At 53.9% G+C, this 21289-nt stretch overlaps 1 protein-coding gene across 1 annotated transcript in view; it reads right to left on the bottom strand.

The window, feature by feature from the left end:
- The window catches only part of MEGF6 (multiple EGF-like-domains 6), a 170765-nt gene extending 150841 nt beyond the window's left edge, over positions 1-19924 (bottom strand). The window contains exons 1-3 of the mRNA XM_006885926.1: positions 19794-19924; positions 9211-9345; positions 4873-4982 (exon numbers count right to left, since the gene is read on the bottom strand). Of these exons, the coding sequence (XP_006885988.1) occupies positions 4873-4982; positions 9211-9345; positions 19794-19924 (376 nt within the window). The remainder of the gene's footprint in view (positions 1-4872; positions 4983-9210; positions 9346-19793) is intronic.
- Between the last annotated feature and the right edge of the window lie 1365 nt (positions 19925-21289).

Below are 21289 nucleotides of genomic sequence, written 5' to 3'. Positions count from 1 at the left end.
TTCCTTCCTTCCTTCCTTCCTTCCTTCCTTCCTTCCTTCCTTCCTTCTTTCCTCTCCCTGCGTCTCCTGCCCCGGGTCCTGAGCAAGCAGGGCTGCCTTCAGTTCTTGAAGGACTCTTGGAATTGTGCATGGCTCCAGAACCATGCCAGCATTTCTCCATGCCTGCTCGAGGAACACTGCTCGACTATTCACTGGTTGTCCTTGTCCTTCGCTTCTTCTTCTCTCAAGAGGTCCATCGCCTTATAAACTACTAATACTCCGTCCCAGGAATCCAGGATGCACATTTGCACATAATGGCTCTGAGAAGTCCCACAGACTAGAGGCCTATTCAACCCTGCTCCACACAGACGGCCCCACGCTTCCTGGACCAAAGAATCCTTTGCAAACATACGCTTCACACCCAGGGAGCTGGCACTGCTCCCAGAAGCAACTCTAGCCCAGTCTCTCCATCTTCGGCCTCCAGGACATGCTGAGAGAGGCACAGGGAAGCAGCAGACAGGGCCTCCAGTGTCTCACCCCCGCCTATGCCCTGCTCAGGTACCACAACAGAGCTGCATACAGCCCAGGCACCTTGCTCAACCACCCTGGGCATCAAGGATCCATCCCCTCTTCCATTAGGAGCCCAAGGCAGATGGTTCGGACCCATGAGATTGTGGCTGAAACATTGGGGGTCTTGGCAAAACTTTTCATCACTACTTGGGTAAGAGTGGTGCCCAGACAAGGTCTGAGGCAGCTGTCAGTAGAGCCACATGGACTCAGGAACCCTGGTCACCGGCCACACTGCCTTCCCAGGGAGATTTTCTTCTTGGTCCCCTCCCAGCCTCCAGTTGCTGGGTGGAGTGAGGAGAAATTGCAGTGTGATTAGAAGTTTCCGGCTATTCTCTCACACTCATTAAAAGTCTCTGCGTTCCTCCACAAACCTGGCCGACCCTCAGACCCCAACATTGCCCTCCACACAGCCACGCTTCCAGGTCACACCGGGGCTCAGCAACCATTGTAACAATGGTGGGTGGGAGGGGTGGACCCATTAGCCTGAGCACACACCACCCCTACCACTGCCATCGGCTGGGGTCTCGACCAGCCATGGGTGGTGAGAGGTCCTCAAGTGCCATCAGTGAAGCCAGCAAGCGATCATGGCTGAGTGGTCCTTGTCCCAAACACCTGGCATTGCTGGCAATCTCTGGGTGGTATGAACAGGAAGACATACCGCTTCTAACAGAAAGGTTAGAACTTCAAATCCATCCATAGGTACCTTGTAAGAAAGGCCTGGTGATCTACTCCCAAACAATCACTGAAAACCTTATGGGGGGGAAAAATAAAATAAATTTTAAAAACCTCATGGAGGCCAGTCTGACCCTGACTGATATAAGAGGAGGTTCTTGTGATTTGGAGAAGACGCTACAGCCCCTGTTTAACACTGTCCGAGTATTCCCTGTGCACCAGCATGACAAGACTCACACTAGTCATGACATTCTCATTTAAGACACCCACCGTCACACCTTCTTCAAGGAACATGAGCCTGAAGGCTCAGGTTTTACCCAAGTCCCATTGCTCCCTGCAGTCAGCAGGATATTGAACCCAGGACAGGCACTGCCTTTCCCTCCCCCAGCTGCTTGGCTCAGACACTATAGGCATCAGGCCCAGTAGGGCACACACCTGTCTTGGTGCCCCATGTTCTCATCCACGCCAACACCTCACAGAAAGGGCCCCAGGTAGAGCTGCGGGCACTGCAGCTCATGGCAGCAAAGACATCAACTGAGGCTCCAGCTCCACCACCTTGACTAAGGGCCTCAAGCACAGAGGGCCACGTCCCAGCCCAGGCTGTCAACTTACCCTGATCACACCCGGCGCCGCCAGCTTAGCTTCCCCCTACCTGGCCCCTCTGCTCCAGCAACCTTACCTCCTGTTACTCAGGGTTCCCAGTTAGATCCTCACGTCTCCATCTGGCAGGCCCTCACCTGTCCATCCTCATCCTGCAACCTGGAGGGCATCCTTGGGGGCCTTTCTAATCCCCAGGCCAGGCCTGCACACCCCGCCAACCCCAGTCTGTAACCCCATGGCAGCTGCCCCCACCAGACTGTCTGAGTCTTCCCCAATCTCCAGCATCCACAGAGAATCACCACACGGCAAGAGCTGAACAAAAATGAATGGGTGACTCAGTGAATGGTTAAACAAATGAATGAGAAAGTGAATGAATGGATGAAGGACAGACAGATGAATGATGGACAGGCAGATGAACGGATGAACGGATAAAAAGATGAATACACCAACCCCTGGAATCTCTGGACACCCTTCTGGAACCACGCGAACCCACTCCCATCCCCCATGCACCCACATCTGCTTCCTTCCCACGCCGTGACCCAAACAGTGGGAGCAAACAAGTTAACTTCCGGAGAAGCCAGATCACAGGCTCATTACAACAAATAAGACCCAGCAATCAGTACATCTTGGGCTAAAAATGAACTTTTCTAAACAAACAACAAAGCAAGATAGCACTTCCAGTCCAGTTGCACATAGGAGCCTGCACGGAGTTCAGGATACACCCGGGGGTCTCCTCTCAAACCCGTGGTGCATATGGGTTCCTGCCTCAAGTTCAAAAGACATGTAGGGGTTTCTCTTCAAATTCATGGTGCAAATAAGGTCGTCCCATCCCAATCTGGGGATGCATGTGGGAGTCCTGTCTCAAGTTCATGATGCATATGGGGGTCCCTCTGCAAATTCACAATGCATGTGGGATTGCAGGTAATGGTGAGGCTGGGTGCCCATGGCGGTTCATGGTAAGGATGCCTGGGGAGGTCCCAGTGCAAGGCCCCTTTCCCTGCCTTACCTCCCACTGAAATGCTCTGATGGCTAATTCAGCCCTTTCCTGAGCTGGTTTAGCCTCTTCCCGCTGGGCAGCCATGGCCAGCCTCCAACAAGCTCAAGTGGGTGAAGGGATAGTGGCCCAGAGGATGCAGGGGCCCACTAGCTGCAGACAGTCCACCTGCATGGCCCACCCCTCCCCCAGCATAAGGCACACACACACACACCCCTTTCCACCCCAAAAGATCGGCTGCCCCTCAAGGGTCATGCATTTGCAATCTCTTCCCAAGCTCAAAAAGCCATTTCCCTCCAGTGAGCCCCCAGGCAGCAGGATGTGACCTTGCTTCCGCCCCCATCCCCAGCCCCCTCAGAGCTCCATTATTGTTCAGCCCTTCGGCACATTACTAGATCCCCCTTTGGGAGGCCTGAGGGACCTTCCCATAGGAGCGGAACCCCAGGGGGAAGACCTCCTCTTTGATGAGGCCTGCTCGCCCCACCCACTCCCCTTGCCACCAAACACTACCTCTTTGTTCCTGCAGACACCAGGGTGGGGGGCAGGAGGAGGGACACTTCAGTGTGATCAGCCGGTGATGAGAGAGGCCACTTCCCACCCCGCCCACAGCTGTCCCGGAGGTGGCCTGTTGGCTGGCACCCAACACCTGTCCCCCCTCGTCCTTGTCACCCAGCCAGGTGGAGGCCTGGAGCTTCCTACTCCCTTTCCTCTTCCTCCTTTCCAGAGAGAATCACCACTTCCTCTGCTGGAAAAACATCCCCTGGTCCTTCTTATTCTCCTTTTCCCAAGTTCACACGAGGACACACACCACAGGCTGGCCAGCAGCTCCCACCTCTGCGAGGAGGAAAGGTGAAGACAAAGGCCAGGAGCAGGTGCTCGGGGCCCCTCCTGGTCAGCCCAGGGGAGCAAGCCCTCCAGGCCCATGAGACACAGCCTGTCCCCACCTCATGGCTAAGAAAGAATGCGCTAACAGCTGATGGTGGCCTGGCCTGAGGGATGAAGTCCATTAACCTCAGGTGGTGGACTCTTCTGAGAAACACTGATCCCTCTTAAAGACAGTCTCATTTACTGCCCATTTGGCTCCACTCACCTGCCAGCCCACCTATCCCCTCTCGTCCGCAAGTCCCTATCCTCCCTCACATGACAGCCCACCCCTCCCCACTCACTGCAGGCCCACCTGTCCCCACATTCACCTGCCAACCATCCTCACCTGCTGGCCTGCCTGATCCCATTCTCCTGGGAGCCCACCTCTCCCCATTCACCTTTAAGTCCATTTGGCTCCAGCTGCCTGCCAGGCTGATACCTGGCCCTATCTGAGCCCCCCACCCCCAGCCTTTCTACACTTGGGTTTCTTCATATGCACAGAGGCAGCCACCTCACAGCTGCTGCAGGAATGGCCTGCGTCGTATCAGGGACCCTCGCTGGACACGTCTGCACGTAGTGGAGGCTGGGGACCAGGCTGCCAGCGAGAGTGGCTGGAAAGGACGAGCAACATCCTCCTGTATCCACCGAGGTCTAAGGGCACCTAGCCTGGCCCCTGATGACCCCAAGGGAGCACAGCACAGCTGGTCCCCAGCCTTACCTGTCGTGACCAAAGAGCCCCCAGATTTAGCAAGGGGGCATGGCATGACTGGCAAGTGATGGGTCCTCAAAGTCATACAAGCCTAGAACCAGGAGACACCCAGGTCCTGACACTAATGAGACCCGTGTCCAGAGCCCCCACCCCTGACAGGCCCTCAGACCCTGTAGATGGGCTGTGCCCCTGCAAGCTGGCTGGGAGCATCGCTGTAGACCACTCCCCATTACCCACCTCCCCCAGCTCCATCTCTGACGCTCCAACCAGCCCTGGCCCACGACACTTCATCCTTGTCTCTCTCTGACACCAAGTGACAGTACAGTCATGGAGTTCACGGGCCTGGACATCCCAAAAAGCACAGGAGGCTACACTGGGCTGACACTGGGAGAACAAACCTCACGAGACACAGACCTCGCAGTCCCACATTCACAGGGCCTGTCAGGGGGACAAGAGTCAGTACCAGGGTCGGCGGAACACTCACGGGACAGGCAGCCCTGGTCACCAGGCCGCTGGGTCCACCCAGGGCAGCACCTGAGCAGTGTCCGGGCCTCAGTGGCATACACCTGCCGGTAGGTTGTGTAGTAAAAGGTCCTAGAATAGAAATGAAAAGGGAACGTTAGGGTGTGGGGCTGAAAGACTAACCCCTGCTCTGTCCCCGACTCATAGACCAGCACTGGGCAGCAGGAGTTACCACAGAGGAGGAGGGGGGCCAGGGCAATGATGGCCTTGGTGTTGTGTCACCCTCCACCCTGCCCACCCGCCAGCACAGGACACCATCAAGCCGGGAACATGCTAAACCTGCCCTACACCTTGCTCTCACCACCAGGCTTTCCCACAAAGACCCAGGGGTCGGACCTGAAGTGCCTTGAGCCCCACTGCCCAGCCTGAGCGCCAAGAATGGTTCTAGAATGGCCCTGTGGACCTGAGGTGCCCAGTGCTGGGGGCACGGCTGCGGAGGGTGCCAGCAAGAACATCAAGCACGTACTTGTCCACTTGGTTCATGTGTAGGAGAGCGGGACATTAAGTGGACAGGAGTTGTCCTGGGGAAAAAGAGGCCTAGGGGTCCTATGTGCCCCAGGCCTAGCCATGCTCTCCTCCCCATCTGAGAGCCTCGAAGCCCCCTCCTCTCTCTCTCTCTGCAACACCTATGGGCAAGGTGTCTGGCCTTCCTAGGAGATCTCTCTGCTGCTCCCAGGATGGGGGGTGACACCAGAAGAAGCTGTCGCTCCCTGGACCTCCTCAGGGGCCACCTTGACCTGCACCCCACTCTTGATCCAGGTCCACACCCCTTCTCTGAGTACCCCCAGGACTAATGGCTCCAGGATAACCCTCCCAGGTGTTCACGGGACAGCATGGAAACCCCAGGCCTCCGCCACCACCCACCATCTGAAGGGTGGGAACCAGGCCCGGCCAGTAGCCGGTTGGGTCAAGGGCTCTTGAGCCCTGGGAACCAGGGAGGCCCAGGCAGCGTCTCTGGGGACAGAGGTCCTTTTGCAGCATTACTGGGCTTCCCTCCAGAGGGTGGGGATGCAGCCCACAAACACACCAGGAACCCGGAGACGCCGCCTCCCGGAAGCGTGTGTGCGTGCATGCAGGCGGACAGCACACCCCACAAACACTTGAAAGATCCCCCTTGGCAGGACATGAAACTGCTCCCCAGGGGGCAGCCGGTGTGCTACAATGCTTGGCAGCCGAGCATCTGGGGCCTCTCGCCCTCAATATTTATCCCTCCCAGACCACAAGCAGGAGCTGTGTGATCGCAGGGCCGGGCAATGTGCTGCCTCTCCAGTCTCCAGGAAGACCCCGGCCCTGTGCCCCAAATCAAAGACCCTTGAACAGCGCTGCCAGCCTGCAGCTACAACACACCCCAAGAGTCAACAGTGTGTCATTCGGAAGGTCATATGCCAGTCACTGCCAGAGAGCCCAAGCCTAGAGGGGCTGGGCCACCACGGCAGGCCCAGAGGGAGCAGCACAGGGTCAGGGGTCCTAAGCTGGAGGCATGGGACGCTCCCCCACACCCAGGACAGTCTCACTGCCCACCTGGGATGTTCGCTTAATCCAGCCTGCTACCTAGCCTGATTTCCCCTACTCTGTGGATAAGGAAACCGAGGCCCAAGCAGGCTCTGATCCTGGCCCTGGTCACCACTGTGAGCCTGTCACCCTAAGTCCATCCTCTGAGTCCCTCATCCCACATGTTCCCCTGGGAGAACTCAAGTCACTGTCTCTCGTGACTTTGTCCGGTGGTAGGGTATGGCCTGGGCTCCCCACATATCCCCACGTCTGATGTGAGTCAGGTTTGCAGTCAGTTTCTGAGTGGGGTAGGAAGTGCATTGCCTCCTGCCCACCTGTCCCAGCCCCTTCCATGCCTTTCTCTGACCCAGTACAGATCCCCTTCCCACCTCCCTCCCGCCAGGAATTCCTGGAGAAGAGAAACGCTGGAAGCCAAACAGCTCCAGGGCCTGTGCCTGACAGTGAAAAGTCCAGGAAATCACCATCGGCATCCCGGCCCAAGACGATGCACACCCAGCCACAGTACGGCTCTGGCCAAGAGGTGCTGTGCTGGCCTTCCCGGCTGGCCCACGCTTGCCTATCAGGCAGCCTCAAGCCTCAGCAAGTCCCAACACTCTTTGCGGTCAGGTGAGTGGCCCTGAGGAAACAGAGCTGCAACTGTATCCTCCAGACTGACGGTCCACCCAACTCCATGTTCACGTTTCACTCGGGATGTCCTGCCCTGTCTGGCCTCCGGAGGGCCGGTCACAGCCAAAGCTTGCCGTCACCAACACAGGCTGATACAGACATCTATCTTGCTCAGGTCATAGCTGTCTAGAGGGCTAGAACCGCTTCCTGAGCCAGCTCCAGAGCTGGCACTGATGCCAAGGGAGACTAGCCCACAGCATTTCTACCCCACCCAGCTTCCCTTCCTTGGCCAGTCTCATCAATGCCACTCCCCACACTAACTCTCCACACTCTTCCCTCTTCCCTCTGCCTTGAAGCCCCATGTTTCCACTGGTGATGCAGGGCACAGAGAAGGCACACTAGCTTCCCAGAGTTGAGGAGGGCTTCTCAGAAGAGGCTATATTTCAGATGGGTTTTGACGGCTGAATAGGAGTTCAACAGAGGATCTGTGAATGCCATATCCAGTACTCAACAGTTAAATGGACCAAGGTTCATGCTTCAATGCTACCTCTCTTGCTGAGTTAGTCATGACCACTCTGCCTAATACTCTGGGCCTCAGGTTCCTCATTTTTAAAATCTCAATGCCAGCTGTGTAGACACCGGAGAAAATACAGCAAGCATGAGTAAGTAGTCAGGCAATGGTGAACTTCAGCTCCCCCTGCTCAGGCTGGTCCAGGGACTTGGGGATGAGTTCAGACAAGCCCAGATGACTTCAGTGGGTTCCAACACTAGGTGTAGGGCCAGCCAAGGCCAGCTCTAGCCCTCCTGGTAGTACCTATCTTTAAGCCCTGCCCTGTGCCAGGCAGTTAGAGAGAGGCACTCCTGGGTTCCATATGATTGTTGCTCTTGTTGTTGTTGTTAGGTGCCGGCGAGTCGTAGACGACTCATAGCTACCCTATGAACGAAAGGCCTGAGCACTGTTCATAGAGTTTCTGGAGGCAAGCTATTATGCAAGTGGATGCCACGCCTGCTTCCAAGCTTGTTTTAATTGGGGAGCGCCACCAAACATTATTCTCCATGGGTAACCATTATCGTATTGGACCCATCAGTGTCACTCTGTTTAGCATCACAGCAACCACAAGTTACCTCTGTACAGCAATGCACAGACCAGTGCTATACCACCTAGAAGAATGTTTGGTTAGGTGATGTAAATGCATTTTAACTTAGCTGTGTGTAAGAGAGTAGAATTTCTCTACAGAGTTTCTTGGGCTGCTCTAGTGGTTCAAATACACCTACCACTTGGCACCCCTGTGGGGCAGCTCTGCTCTGTCCTAAAAGGTGGCCCAGAGGTGAAATCAACCTGACGGCAGTGAGAAACCTCTACAGGAGGTGATCACTGGGTCTCGATCCTGTGCAGCCAGGAAGGAAGTTTGAAAATCATCAACCTTTTAGTTTGCAGCCAACCATCAACAGGTTTAGCACGCAGTGGGCTCAATGGGGCCCCCCAGAGAGGTCAGGTCCATGTCCCAAACCTGTGAGTATGACTATTTGGAGAGAGGGTCTTAGAAGATGGAATGAAGCTGAAGATCTACAACGAGATCATCCCGGACTAAGCAAATAGGCCCTCAGCCCAAGGGTCCGTGTCCTTCGAAGGAAATGAGAGGGCAGCATGAGGACAGACTGGAGTGACACAGCTAAAGGATTTTCAGCAACCACCAGAAGCGGGAAAACTCAAGGCAGTCTCCCCGTCAGTGTCTTCAGAGGGAGAACTGCCCTGATGACCCCCAGGTTTCCGGCTTCCCTCTTCCAGGGCTGAGAGAATAGGAGTCTCTGGTTTTAAGTCACCAGTGTAGGCATTTTGTCCCAACAGCCTCAGGGCCAAGACAAGTGCTAATAGGTAGGGATCTCAGCAGTGTTCTCAACCCATTTCACAGATAAGGAAACAGGCTGGTGGACAATGACCAAATGGTTGGGTAAAGCCAGAGATTAAGACTCAAAAGGCTTCCTTTTCACTAAGCCCTCCCCCAGGCACCGCCCCCCATTTCCCACTGCCCCCAGGGCCTGGGTGTCCTGACTAGCCCTCTATCCTATCTGGGGTTGACCAGGTTGCTCCAGCTCAAAGTTCTCCGCTCCAGGCAGTGAGTGGACTGTGGATGTGAGCAGGTCCTCCCACATGGAATGGGAGGACCTGCTTACCACTTACCGCCTCACGTGGCTGACACACCACCTCTGTGACCCGCAGCCTGGCGTCCACATGGGCACAGTTCGGCTGAAGGCCTGCACGCAGGGCTGGTGGCGGGCCACCAGGGTCATCTCCCGCTCTGCACACACGTGGGGCCTGGATAAAGGGACAAACATATTCAGCATCTCGGTCACCAACAGCCAGCCCATCCTGCCGCCCACTCTGGAAGGACCTTCAGGGCCAGAGCCCTGGTTCAGGTCACCACAGCCCAGAGCCCTGCTCTCCCCTGATGCCCACCAGGCTCGAGGAGGAAGAGACAGTGACCACACCGCAGTGGCCCTGCAGACACCACTGTGGATTGAGTTGTGCCCCCACCAAAATATGTGTTGTAATCCTAACCTCTGACCCCGAGAATGAGGAGCCCTGGTGGCCCAGTGATTAAGTGCTCAGGCAACTGAAGCCTTGGTGGTTCAAACCCACTCAGGGAGCCACAGAAGAAAGAACCAGTGACCTTGTGACAATCAAGTCTACAACATAAAAATCCCTCTGTCACAGGGTGTCATGGCACCAAACAATGACAATCAGTAGGACGTCATGCTAGGTTATGCAGAGGGTCAGCAAAAGTGAATGCCATCGTCTATGAGAAGGACTGACCACATGACAGGTACAATGGGCTCAAGCACCTGGTGGCTCTGGACCACGTGGAGTTTATCCCCCTATGAGTGAAGTCCCTCACGCAGGCTTGGAGACCACCTGAGGGCAATCAACCACCTGAGGATATTCTGATTCAAAGTGGTCAAAGCCAGTCCACCTCGTTTCACTAATGCCCAGAATGTCAATGTTCACATGTTCAATTTCATTTCTCACAACTAGTTTCCCAACATTTCACGCTCCGTCTATTCCATATACCAACTATTAAAGGATGTTTGCAGCTTTTTTTCCTCGTTTGAATTTACTGCCAGTGTGGGTTCTTATACTCTCTTCATGTTCCGCTAGTGTTCAACTGTTGATAGGGGTTTTTATGTTTGTTTGTTTGTTTTTTCTTTTATTATTATTATTATTATTCATTTTAATGAACATTTACAGAGACTTTGGATTTCCATTCATTCATTGTTGCACTTTTCTCCCTGCCCTCCCCTTCCTCCCAGTTCACTCTTCTCTTTGAAAATTAAAAGAAAAATTTTTTCATTGTTATACAATCCCCCCCAAGTCCACTCCACTATGCAGCTTTCGTTCTGGACTCCTGTCATGACAATAATACCTCATCATGTATCCTCTATAAACAGTTCTCTCCCTCAGCTGTTTCAATGCAGGATACATAATTGACCCCATCTTTTTCAGTCTCCCCCCAACCCTATGTCAGTCTGTCGATAGGGTTTTTAAAAGCCTGTTATTTCAGAAGTGGATGGCCAATCCTTCTTCCTAGTCTGTCTTAATCTGACAATCTTAATATTGATATAGTGACTGTGGCAATGGACTTGAGTGTGTCAGAGATTGTAAGGATGGCAAGAGATAGGACAAGGTTCAGATCTGGTGTTCATAGGGTCATTATGAGTCATACTCAACTTGACAGCACCTAACAACAAGCACCTGTTGATTTAATAGGGGTAGGTGTTTCAGACAATGTGAGACTGGCTCAGAACAGGGAAGGCTTCAGAGCTATTGTACATAGGGCCGCTATGAGTCGCAGGTAACTTGATGGCACATAACAACAGTACACACATGAGATATATATAAGATATGAGAGATTTATATGAGATAGTCAGATCAGCAATGAGATATATATCTCAACACATTAACATAATCAATCCGTTGAAGTCATAACAGTGTAGAAAAGCAAAAACCCACTGCCTTCAAGTAAATGCAGACTTGTGGCAACTCTCTATTAGGTGTTAAGTCTTCACAGGAGGAGACCAGACTGTCCGTCTTTCTCCTTCAGAGAAGCTAGTAGATTTGAACCACTGACCTTTTGGTTAGCAGCCCGACATGTAACACACTCAGCCACCAGAACTCCTCTGACAGTGTAGGGTGGGTCCTAAATGGAACCACCTCAGGTGATAACATTGTCACCTGCCATCAGGTGCACTCTGTCTACAGCAATCTCACACACACAATGGAATGAAACTTCGCCTGGTCTGGTTACTCGCTTGGTCACTGCATGTTTCAGTCCATGAGTGGTTATGATGAAGTTACAGAAAGAATGGCAGAGACACACAGACACAAGACGAAGACAGACACTGGCCGACTGAGGAGGAAGGTGCATCTACAAACCCAGGAACTTCAAGGATCTCAGCTATAACGCGTGGAAATCAGCTCGATGGGAGTGGAAGTGGTTTTGGTTTAAAAGTTGAGACAAAGCACAGCCCACCCCTAGAACCACACCCTAAGAGTGGACTTCTAGCCTGTGAGAAAACACGTTTCTGTTCTTTAAAATACCCCACTGCAGTATTCCTCTCCCAGCAGCCCTCAGAGACTAAAAGACCACACACAGGCCTCGACCTCACCAAGCCTGGTTTCCCACTTTCCTGGGACACTCAAACCATTGCTGTCCTCACAACAGACAGAGGCATCAAGGCCAGCATGAAGCACTCCAGGTTGGGACCCCAAACCCACCTGACTCCAAAGCTATGCTTACTACTCCGGGTCTACTTCCTTCAGAGATGGGCCCAAAGAAAGCGAGGCAGAGGGACAAGCAGAGGTGAAAGGGCATGAGAGAGAGCAGGGCACCCAGGAAGCATGGAGAAGGGACAGCAAGAAGGGGGATGCAGCCACTCCCCAGATTCTCGTTCTCGGCACCCCTGACCCCACCAGCGAGTGTTTGGACAATGAGCGTTCCACATTCAAGGAGGAGGGAAGGATGGTTGTGAAACCAGAGTAAATGGCTCTAGCCCCACCTACGGCACCTACAGCCTGTTCCCAGCACACTGCAGCCTCGCCCTCCAATCCTTGCACAAGCTAAATGGGGGGGGGGGGGACAACCCAGCTGTGGCCAGCCGAGGGTCACTATCCAAACCCAGCTGCCGCCTCTGCACAGCCGAGGCAAGGGGAGCCTGATTATGAAGCCACCTGCCCTGCTGGAGAGAGAGAGAGCGAAGTCAGCGGGAGGAATATTCTGGAAACAGGCCAGGGAGACAGGCTGCAGTTCAAGTGTGGGCCTGCCTGGGCCTGCCCTGATTTAAGGATGAGGGTGGTCTCTAACAAGACAGATGCCCTCTTCCTTTTTTTTTCCATTGTGATTTTAAGAAAAGTTGGATTTTCACTCATTCATTGTTGCACATTTTCCTCCCTAACCCCCAGTTCAACTTTTTAAAGAAAATCTCTATCCTTTGTCGCATCATTTCCTGCCTCTCCCTCAACTCCTCCCCCATCCACTTTTCTGTGCACCTCTCATTCTGGACTATTGTCATGAAAATAATGCCTAATCAACTTAAACAGTTCTTTCCTTCATCTGTTCCAATGCAGTGTTCATTATTTATCTCCTCTTTTCTTAGTTTCCCCCAAACCCTCATGTCAGTCCTGCTTTATAACAGTGGTGTTATTGCAGTATTGCAGTCCTTTCGTGAGTGAGAGAGCTGTCACCCAAGCAAATGTATGCACACCCATGTTTACTGCTGCATCTTCACAATAGCAAAGAGATGGAAGCAACCCAAGTGCCTATCAACAAACGAATGGATAGGAAAACCCTGGTATATTCCTATAATGGAATACTACACAGCACTGAAAAACAAGGAACTCATAAAACATTACACAACATGGGGGACTGTGGAGGACATCATGCTGAGTGAAATATCTCAGTCACAAAAGGACAAATACTGCATAGCACCACTGTTCTAAAGCAGGTCTGACATGCGGGGTTGGGAGGAGACTAGGGTGAGAGTGGATAGCTAATAACCACAGCATTGGAACAGATGAAGAAAATAACTCTTTAAAATTAATATATGCTTAGGCACTATTCTTATGACAACAGCCCAGAATTAGAGATCTGTTACTGCAAAGAGGACTGCGGGGTGGGGAGGTACATAATTGTGCAATAATGAATGAATATTTTTTTTTTAAATAGTGAACTGAGGGAAAGGGTGTAAAATACGTAACAATGAACAAATGAAAATTTAACATCTCTGTAAAGGTTTGTTAAAAATCACAATTAAAATGTTATTTAAAAAAGAAAATAAAGACAAGTGACAGGAAGAGGTAATGCATTTCTGGAGTGCCTTCTAGGTTCAGCAGCAATTCCTCAACGTCCTCCCCACGGGGGTGGCTCCAATTCCTCCACCTCCGTGGCCACCTGCCAAAGAGAAACACAGGCTCGCTGAGGGTCAGGCCTCTCTGCCTCCCCAGCTCTCAGGGTTCCATATCCTTCCAAGTCTAGTCTTTCCAGAGCTCACAGCATCAACTTCAGGTCCCCGGCCTGGGGGGTAGAGGGATGAGAAGACGGGAAGATGTCTGGGGCAGGGATTCAGACCAGGGCCTCAGTATCCCATCACCAGCTCATGAATTTTGGTGTTGGCAAAGATTATGGACTATAACGTGGGCTGCCAGAAGAATAAACAAATCTGTCTTGGAAGAAACGCAGCCAGAGAGCTGCTTAGAAGGAGACTTCGTCTCGCATACTTTGGGCATGTAATCAGGAGGGGCCCGTCCCTAGAGAATTACATCATGCTTGGAAAAGTGGAGGGTCAGGAAAACAGAAGACCCTCAATGAGATGGAACGATGCAGTGGGCTTAAACACAGCGGAGACTGTGAGGACAGCGCAGGATTTCATCCTGTTGTGCACGAATCAGAGCCAATTCAACACCACCTAACCCCACCACCGTCCAACATGTGCCCAGGCACCATGTCAGGTAAAAGAGCATGGAGTTCTCAGAGTGGGGACTCTCTGTCCACTGTTAGAAAGAAAATCCACCCTGTCCTAACCTTGAGGAGATTAGGAATCCCAGGACACTTGATTGTGCTTATCCTAAACCTATACTTGGGCCAGGAAACAGTCCTCAGAACAGAACAGGGAAACACTGCATGGTTCAAAACCAGGAAAGGAATGTGTCAGGGATGCATCCTGTCTCCATTCCTTTTCTATCTACATACAGAACAGATCATTCAGGAGACTGAGCTTTACGAGGAGGAATGTGGCATCAGGATTGGAAGAAGACTCATCAACAACCTATGTGATGCAAATGACACAACCCTGCTTGCTAAAACTGAGGATGACCTGAAGTGCTTGCTACAGAAGGTCAAGGACTGTAGTATTTAATCTGGATGGAAGCTCAATGTCAAGAAGACAAAGATTTTCGCCACTGGGCCAAATGGCAACACCATGATAGATGGAGAAGAGACTGGGGCTGCTAACAGTTACAGCTTGCTTGGCTCCACCACAATCAATACCCTTGGCACCAGCAGGAAATCAAAAGATGAATTGCATAGGTAAATCTGCTGTCAGGGACCTCTACAGAGTACTGAGAAGCAATGATGTCAGTCTAGAGACTAAGGTGTGCCTGACGCAGGCCATGGTCTTCATAATTACTTGCTATGCATCAGAGAGTCAATGAATAAGGATGAAGAAGAATTGATGCCTTTGAGTTATGAAATCTTGAATAGACCATGGACAGCAAATAAAACCAATAGGTCTGTCTTAGAGAGAGTGAAACCAAGTTTCTCCTTGGAGGCTAGGATTTTGAAGCTCCATCTCACATACTTTGAGCATGTGGCCAGGAGGGACCAATCCTTCAAGAGGGGCATCATGCTCAGAAGAAAGGTGGAGGGACAGTGCAGGAAGAGGAAGACCCCTGATGAGATAGACTGAGACAGTAACTGGGGCAATGTGGATAAGTGTGTCGGAGTCAGTGAGACTGGCTCAGGACAGGGCAGGCTTCAGAGCTATTGTACAAAGGGTTGCTAACACATAACAACAACAACAATATTCTACCCTGGAGCCTGCAGAGGTAGGTTCACACTTGATTTTAAGGATTCCCAGGTTCCAACACATGCCCAAAGTCCTCAGCTCCACATGACAACCAACATGGCAGGCAAAGAGCTTCACCATCCTTGACTCAATGTCTTCATCTGTGTGATGGAGGTAATATCACAGCCCTGGCCAGGCCGGCGTGAGTTTCAATGAGTTAGCAGGACAGGGCTGTGTCAGCTGGTACTCTCACCAGCGCTGCACACTATGTCAGGGAATCCGCTATGTCTCCTTGCAGCAGCAGCAAAGTTACTGGTAAACGAAAACTGTTCCCAAGCAAACATCTCTAGATGGTGCATCATTCTCGTTCCAAGAACATCAGCGGCTTGGAGTGCAATTATCCACATGTGAGCCTAGGACCAATGCCCGCCTCGCTCTCTCATTGGAAAGAGTGGATGGGGGAGGAGGGGGAGCAGTGTCCTGCAGTGCTGAAGGCTTGGAACCTCCTGGCTGCAGGGTTCCCCCAACTTTGAAGCCGCTCTGCACTGTGGGGACCTTTTAGCAGGACTCTTCACTCCTTGGCAAGTGAAGGTGACACAGAGCTGGCAGTGGTCTGTATAACCAGCATAGATTGAAGCAGGCAGCTCAGTCCAGCATCTGGACCTCTCTACAACTGCCTCTGCAAAATGAGGTGATCCCAGCTGCATCCCCAGGGCTCCCACACATCTGAAATGAGCTCGTGCCTCTCAAGAACAGGTCTGGCTTACAGAATGTTGTAACATCTCTGGTTGCACCACCCCCCCACCCTCCCACCCCAGGCCTCCCTGAAGTGCTGGCCTAGTGTAATACACAAAATGGCATTGGGGTGGGGAGGGGACAATGGTGCGGAGGGCAGGTCCCCATGCAGAAGGCTGAGTCGGATGGTGGTCCAGCCACCAGGCAGAAAGGGTGGGGAACACGGCCCATTTGAGACCCTCATGGCTTGCCAGGAAACCGGGTGGGGCTGCTGCTCTCCTTGAAGCCCCTCCTTTTCCATCCCCTCCTCAGACCTTGCAGGCTGTTGCTAATGAGAGTTCAAAGCATTGAGGGTGTCCATCCCAACCCTTCACCAATTCCACTGAACTTCACACCAAAGTCTCTCTGGAATGTTCTTTCTCCTCACTCACCGGTGCCCCGCTCACTGGGGCATTATGGGGCCACTGGTCCCAGCCCTCTATCTCTTACAGGACACTGCTGACCCAAACCGTGAACCACAAGGAGCCTGCAGCCTGCCCACCCAGCCAGTGAGCTTCCCAGACACCGCTTGCTCTCCGGAAAAATGGCTCAGGGCCCAGCCTCAGGCCAGTGCTATGGCCTCTCAGACCCACAACAATGGTAACTTTTCCATCATGAAGGGCCCAAGGGAATGAGTGGTCAGGGGGACAGAGAGAGGGCAGCTGAGGAGGGAACAAAGGGAAGCCTGGTCAAGCCTCAAGGAGGTATGACAGACAAGACTGGAGCATTTGCAGAACATTTACAGATCATCTGTAACACGGGGCAACCAGGCCTGTCAGGCCCTTTTGGTGGGGCTGCTTTGTGTCCGAGGCAGTTCCCACACTACAAAGTGAGCCCAGCCCATGAACGGGAAGTCTGTCCCAGCTGACAGGCCATCTGCTTCCCACCAGGCTGGACTCATGGAGCATGGAGACACAACCAGGGTGGCTGGTTACCAGGGGTCCCAGGATGTGCAAACCTGGGTCTGAGGGTAGTTAGACCTCAGCTGGGCACACATCATTCATGAGGGAGCCTGGCTCAGGAGATGGCCCCATTAGTATCCACCCAGATCCTCTGGAGGCACGTCACTGGCCAGGGTGGGGAAAACAATGGCCAGATGAGGCTCTGGGGTGGGCAAGCCAGGCTCCCACCTTGAGAGGCTGAGGGACCACTGAACAGGGCCCTCTGCTAGATGATCCGACAATGACCTGCCACGTCAGGTGTGTAGGACCAAAGCAGCCAAAGCCGAATGTGGGGCTTCCAAAGTGATCAGGGGCTCAGCTTCTAGGAGTGAGACCTGCTCAGGTGTCAGGCCCTTTCCCGAGAGCCACTTACAAACAAGTTTGGACTTGAGCTAAAGGTCCTGTACAACTGTTATTGGTAAGTCCTATCAAGGTGGGACTGACCCATAGCTGATCCTCCAGCGTGTTTTCAGAGACAGTAAATCACATGGGATGAGATGGAAGGCCCATCTTTCTCCTGCAGAGCAGCTGATAGATTTTAACTGTGTACCTTTGGGATTGCAACTCAGCTTCTTACCACTAGGCCACCAGAGCTCCTGCAGTACGACTAGGTCAGCCCAATTCTTAGTCTAGCTGCCCAGATGTGAGTCGACCCCCAGGGATCCTGCAGTGCTGGATGAGACTGCTCTGAAGTTCAGAGCCTGAGTGCAAGGGGACATCTGTCTCTCTGTCCCGGGCCCAGTCCTAGCCTCGGGCTGCCCTGCATGTGGTCAGCAGTAGTTTCAAGCCCCAAGAAGGAAAGTCAAGCCAATTTTCCTCAGCCGCAGAAATTCACTTTGAAGGAGCTTTAGAGAACAAGTCATAGTCCAAATGAATGGCACCAAACCTGGAGCTTTGAGTCAGGGGGCTCTATGCGCAGCGTCCTTCCCCACACTGAGTTGGGCAGGCGGGAGGTTTACAGTACTGTTAAAATGTGCCTGCCTGCAGTTCAGGAAGGAGAGAGCCTGGGGGCTGGCCTCTTGCCCAGCTCCACCAGCCAGCCAGCTCTCCCCAGTAGGACAGTGGCAGGCAGGAAAGGAATGGCCAAGATGAGGACCCTTGCTGCCCTCCCAGCCCCCAGACCTGCCGGGTCGCAAGGCTGCTCCTGTTGGAGGCCACTGATGTCCACTCTCTTCCAGCTCAGCAGAACAAGCTGCCTGTGAATATTCAGGTTTGCATAGCTCAATGGGGAGACCTCATCCCTGCAACCTGCTGGCCAGACCAGACCTGCTGCAGACCCACTGTGTGTTGGCACAGGCTGGGCCTAAGAGACAAAAAGATTGTAGACAACACTACGGTGCAACTGGGGTATAGCAACTCTGGTGGTGAACCTCAGAGAGAGAACTAGGGGCCCAGGCCCACAGAAGGGGTTGCACGATGGAGTAGGAGAAGGAGACAGACAGAAGGACTGACTTTAGGGGCTCCCACTGCCCAGGTTCTCTAATCCATCCTGGCCAGTTCAATCCTACCTCCCAGCTCATAAGCAGAACACAGGGAAAGGGACTTTGGGTTCCAACATATGAGAGCGCAGGAAGCTCAGGGGAGCTGGAAGGAGGCAGTAAGAGTGGTGAGTATCTACAAGCAAGCCACAGTCAGGGCTTTCACCAAAGGGCAGAGGCATCAACCGAGCAGCTTCCTTCCCTCTGGTCCCAACAGCACGGAGTCTACAGCTTTTGCTTGACCAACTATCTGGAGAGCAGGGCCAGTAAGTAGCCGAATCTCCTCCTATGACCTGCTTGCAGCTGCAGGGACCCTTAAAAGGACTCATAAGTCCCAGGGAAAAGGCGTTGAGATCTAGGCAATTCTCATTTCCAGATGCAAATTCCCCATCCCAGAACCCTCGCTTCAGCTGAAAGGAGACCTTCCTTCTTGAGTAACAGAGAAGACTGAGGTAGGTATCTGGGAGTAAGGACTACTCCCCTCTCTAACTCCGCCTGGAGGCCCACCCCCTTTTCCGCCCCCAGTCTGACCCCAGAGACCCAGCAGCTGTGGCTCCATCCAGGTGTACGGCCTGCGGGGCCTGCATTATGGGGAGAGTTGGGGTTGGCAAACACTGTCTGCAGCTCAGAAGAGCCATCAGCAAAGGGGGCCAGAGTCAGTCAGACCTGCATTCCCTGCTCGGCCAAGGGCAGCACGCCCACGCCCCACAGCACAAGGGCTGCACGCAGGTGCTACTCAGTCAGTACCGCCTCCAGAGACTCTCCAAGCTCGGCAAGCCCAAACCAGGCACCCTGCAGGGACCGAGGGGTGAGGGCCACCAGCAGACTCCCCTCCTCCCCTAAGCTGGGCTAACCTCAGCATCAGTTTTCCTTGGAGACCAACCCGGGACTGATTGCTGTTAAAGAGAGATCACTCCTGGGCCCGTTGGGGAATCATCTTTCAAAATTAAATTCATCTCACTCGCTCCCTGACCCCTCTCTTCTATCCATTCGACTACCAAATTCCTTCTCCACAGTGCCTTTCCAGCAGCGCGCCGCACACGTGTTTAGTTAACGCTGAGAGCAACTCCGTGCAGCCCCCATCCTCTCGCGGGTCCTGGGTCTGTGCACACACCCCCTTCCAGGCGCGTGGCCCCCTCCCTGAGCGCACCCCGCCCCGCCCCCAAAACAGACCCTAGAAGCCAGGCTTTAGAGGAAGTGAGGCCAAGCTGCTCACTTTTCCCTCTTAAGCCCTCTCCCTTGGCTAGACCTCCTGGCGAGAGCTGGGCTACCCCCCTAAACCCCAGGACCCCCACTCCACCCTTGTCTTTTTTCCAAAGTACAGCATCCACTTCGGCGTGCAGATCACGTACAGAGCTCCGCCCGCGCTGCAGCCGGGAGCGCACAAGGAAGGGGAAAGGAGGAGGTGAGAGGGCTCTGCTGCAGGGCCCCCCAGCGCCCTGCGTGGCCACCTCCACCACGGTTAAGGCAGAGCCGATTGTTCTGTGTCTGCCTCCGGAACGCCCGCTACTCACATGCTGAGCTGCAGCTGGGGCAGGCGCGGCGGGGCGTCGGCAGGCAGCGCGGGCAGCAGCAACACCAGGGTCAGGGCCACCGCGCGCCCCGCCGCTCGTCCAGGTGTCCTGGCCTCCGGGCGGAAAGTCATTGTGCCACAGCCTTGCACAGGGCCCCCTGATCCCGGCCCAGCTCATAGGCTGCCCTGGCAGCCCTCCGGAGTCTCCTTCACGTGAGGCATGGCTGGGAAGGTGCAGGGACGCAGCCACAGGTGTCCAGAGACCTTGAGCCTCTGCAGGTGCGAAGGCTCCACTTCCCGCCTCGCCCGGAGGGACAGTAAGGGGACCTGAGCGCCGGGTCCGCCCGCGCTCCCGCCACCGCTGTTAACGCAGCGCGAGCTGAGACCCGCGCCTGGAAGCTGGCCCGCCCTGGGCACGCCCCCGGGCACGCCCCCGCCCCCGCCCCAGCACACCTCTGATCCCTCCCCCACCTCCTTTTTCCTAGATGTCTCCGCCCCCGCACGCCCCTGACCCCGTCCCACACTGGCACGTTCCCGGTCCCGCCCCCTAGCACCTTCCCAAGCCCGGCCCCATCCCAGGCACACCTCCCCACCCTACATGCTGCAAGGACGACCCCCGCGCAGGCCCCGGGCCCGCCTCCGACCCCGCCCCTCAGCTCCCGCCCCGCCCCAGCACGCCCCTGATCCCGCCCCCGGCGCGCGCACTGCACTCAGCGGACTAGTTCCTGCAGCGAGGGTACCTGGGCTCCCTCCCAGAGCCCCGGGATCACCGAGTCACTGGGGCCAGAGGCAGCTGTCCACGGACCTAGAACGCTCAGCACCCCCCAGCCCTCCCTTCTCACCCAGACTCCTCCCCTAAGGCGTTTACCCGAGCACCTCAGGGTTCCCGCGCTGGGCCTCTGCCGCCACCGTGCACCCTGGATACTCAATTAGGAACCCACTAGCCTCCAGGTATTTTTCTTCCTGGTTCTGGCTAACATTTAGAGGAGCCCTCTACACGAGTGTGCGGCTCTGCGCTTGGTGCTTACCTCTTATGGTGCTGTTGACGAAGCATGGGGATTTCAACTACAAGGTCCACAGTTCTAATCTACCAGCCAAGTTGAGGAAGCCTGCTTACATAAAGGGTTACATGCAGCCTTGAAAACTCTAAGGGACAGTTCTATCCTGACTAAGGTCACTATGAGTCGACTGGAAGACAAAAAGGTTATGATGGGTTTTACTCCAGGGAAGAGGACCAGGTGGCTCAAGGAATGGGCCTGGAGTCCTGCAGGAAGTCTTTGAAGAGCGAGGAAGAAATTTGGGATGTAGGTTATGTGCGGTCAGGGAACTCCTCCAGGGCACTGAAGAGCAATAATGTCAGTGTAGAGACTAAGGTGCGCCTGATCCAGGCCACGGTCTTAATAATTATTTTGCTATGCATCAGAAAGCTGGATAATGACTAGAGATTATAGAAAGAGAATTGATGCCGTTGAGCTGTGGTCCTGGAGAAGAGTGTTG

The sequence above is a fragment of the Elephantulus edwardii genome, unplaced genomic scaffold (assembly GCF_000299155.1).
Source record: "Elephantulus edwardii isolate Elephantulus edwardi_28Jun2011 unplaced genomic scaffold, EleEdw1.0 scaffold00045, whole genome shotgun sequence".
NCBI lineage: Eukaryota > Metazoa > Chordata > Mammalia > Macroscelidea > Macroscelididae > Elephantulus > Elephantulus edwardii.
This window is presented reverse-complemented; position numbering and strand designations above follow the sequence as displayed.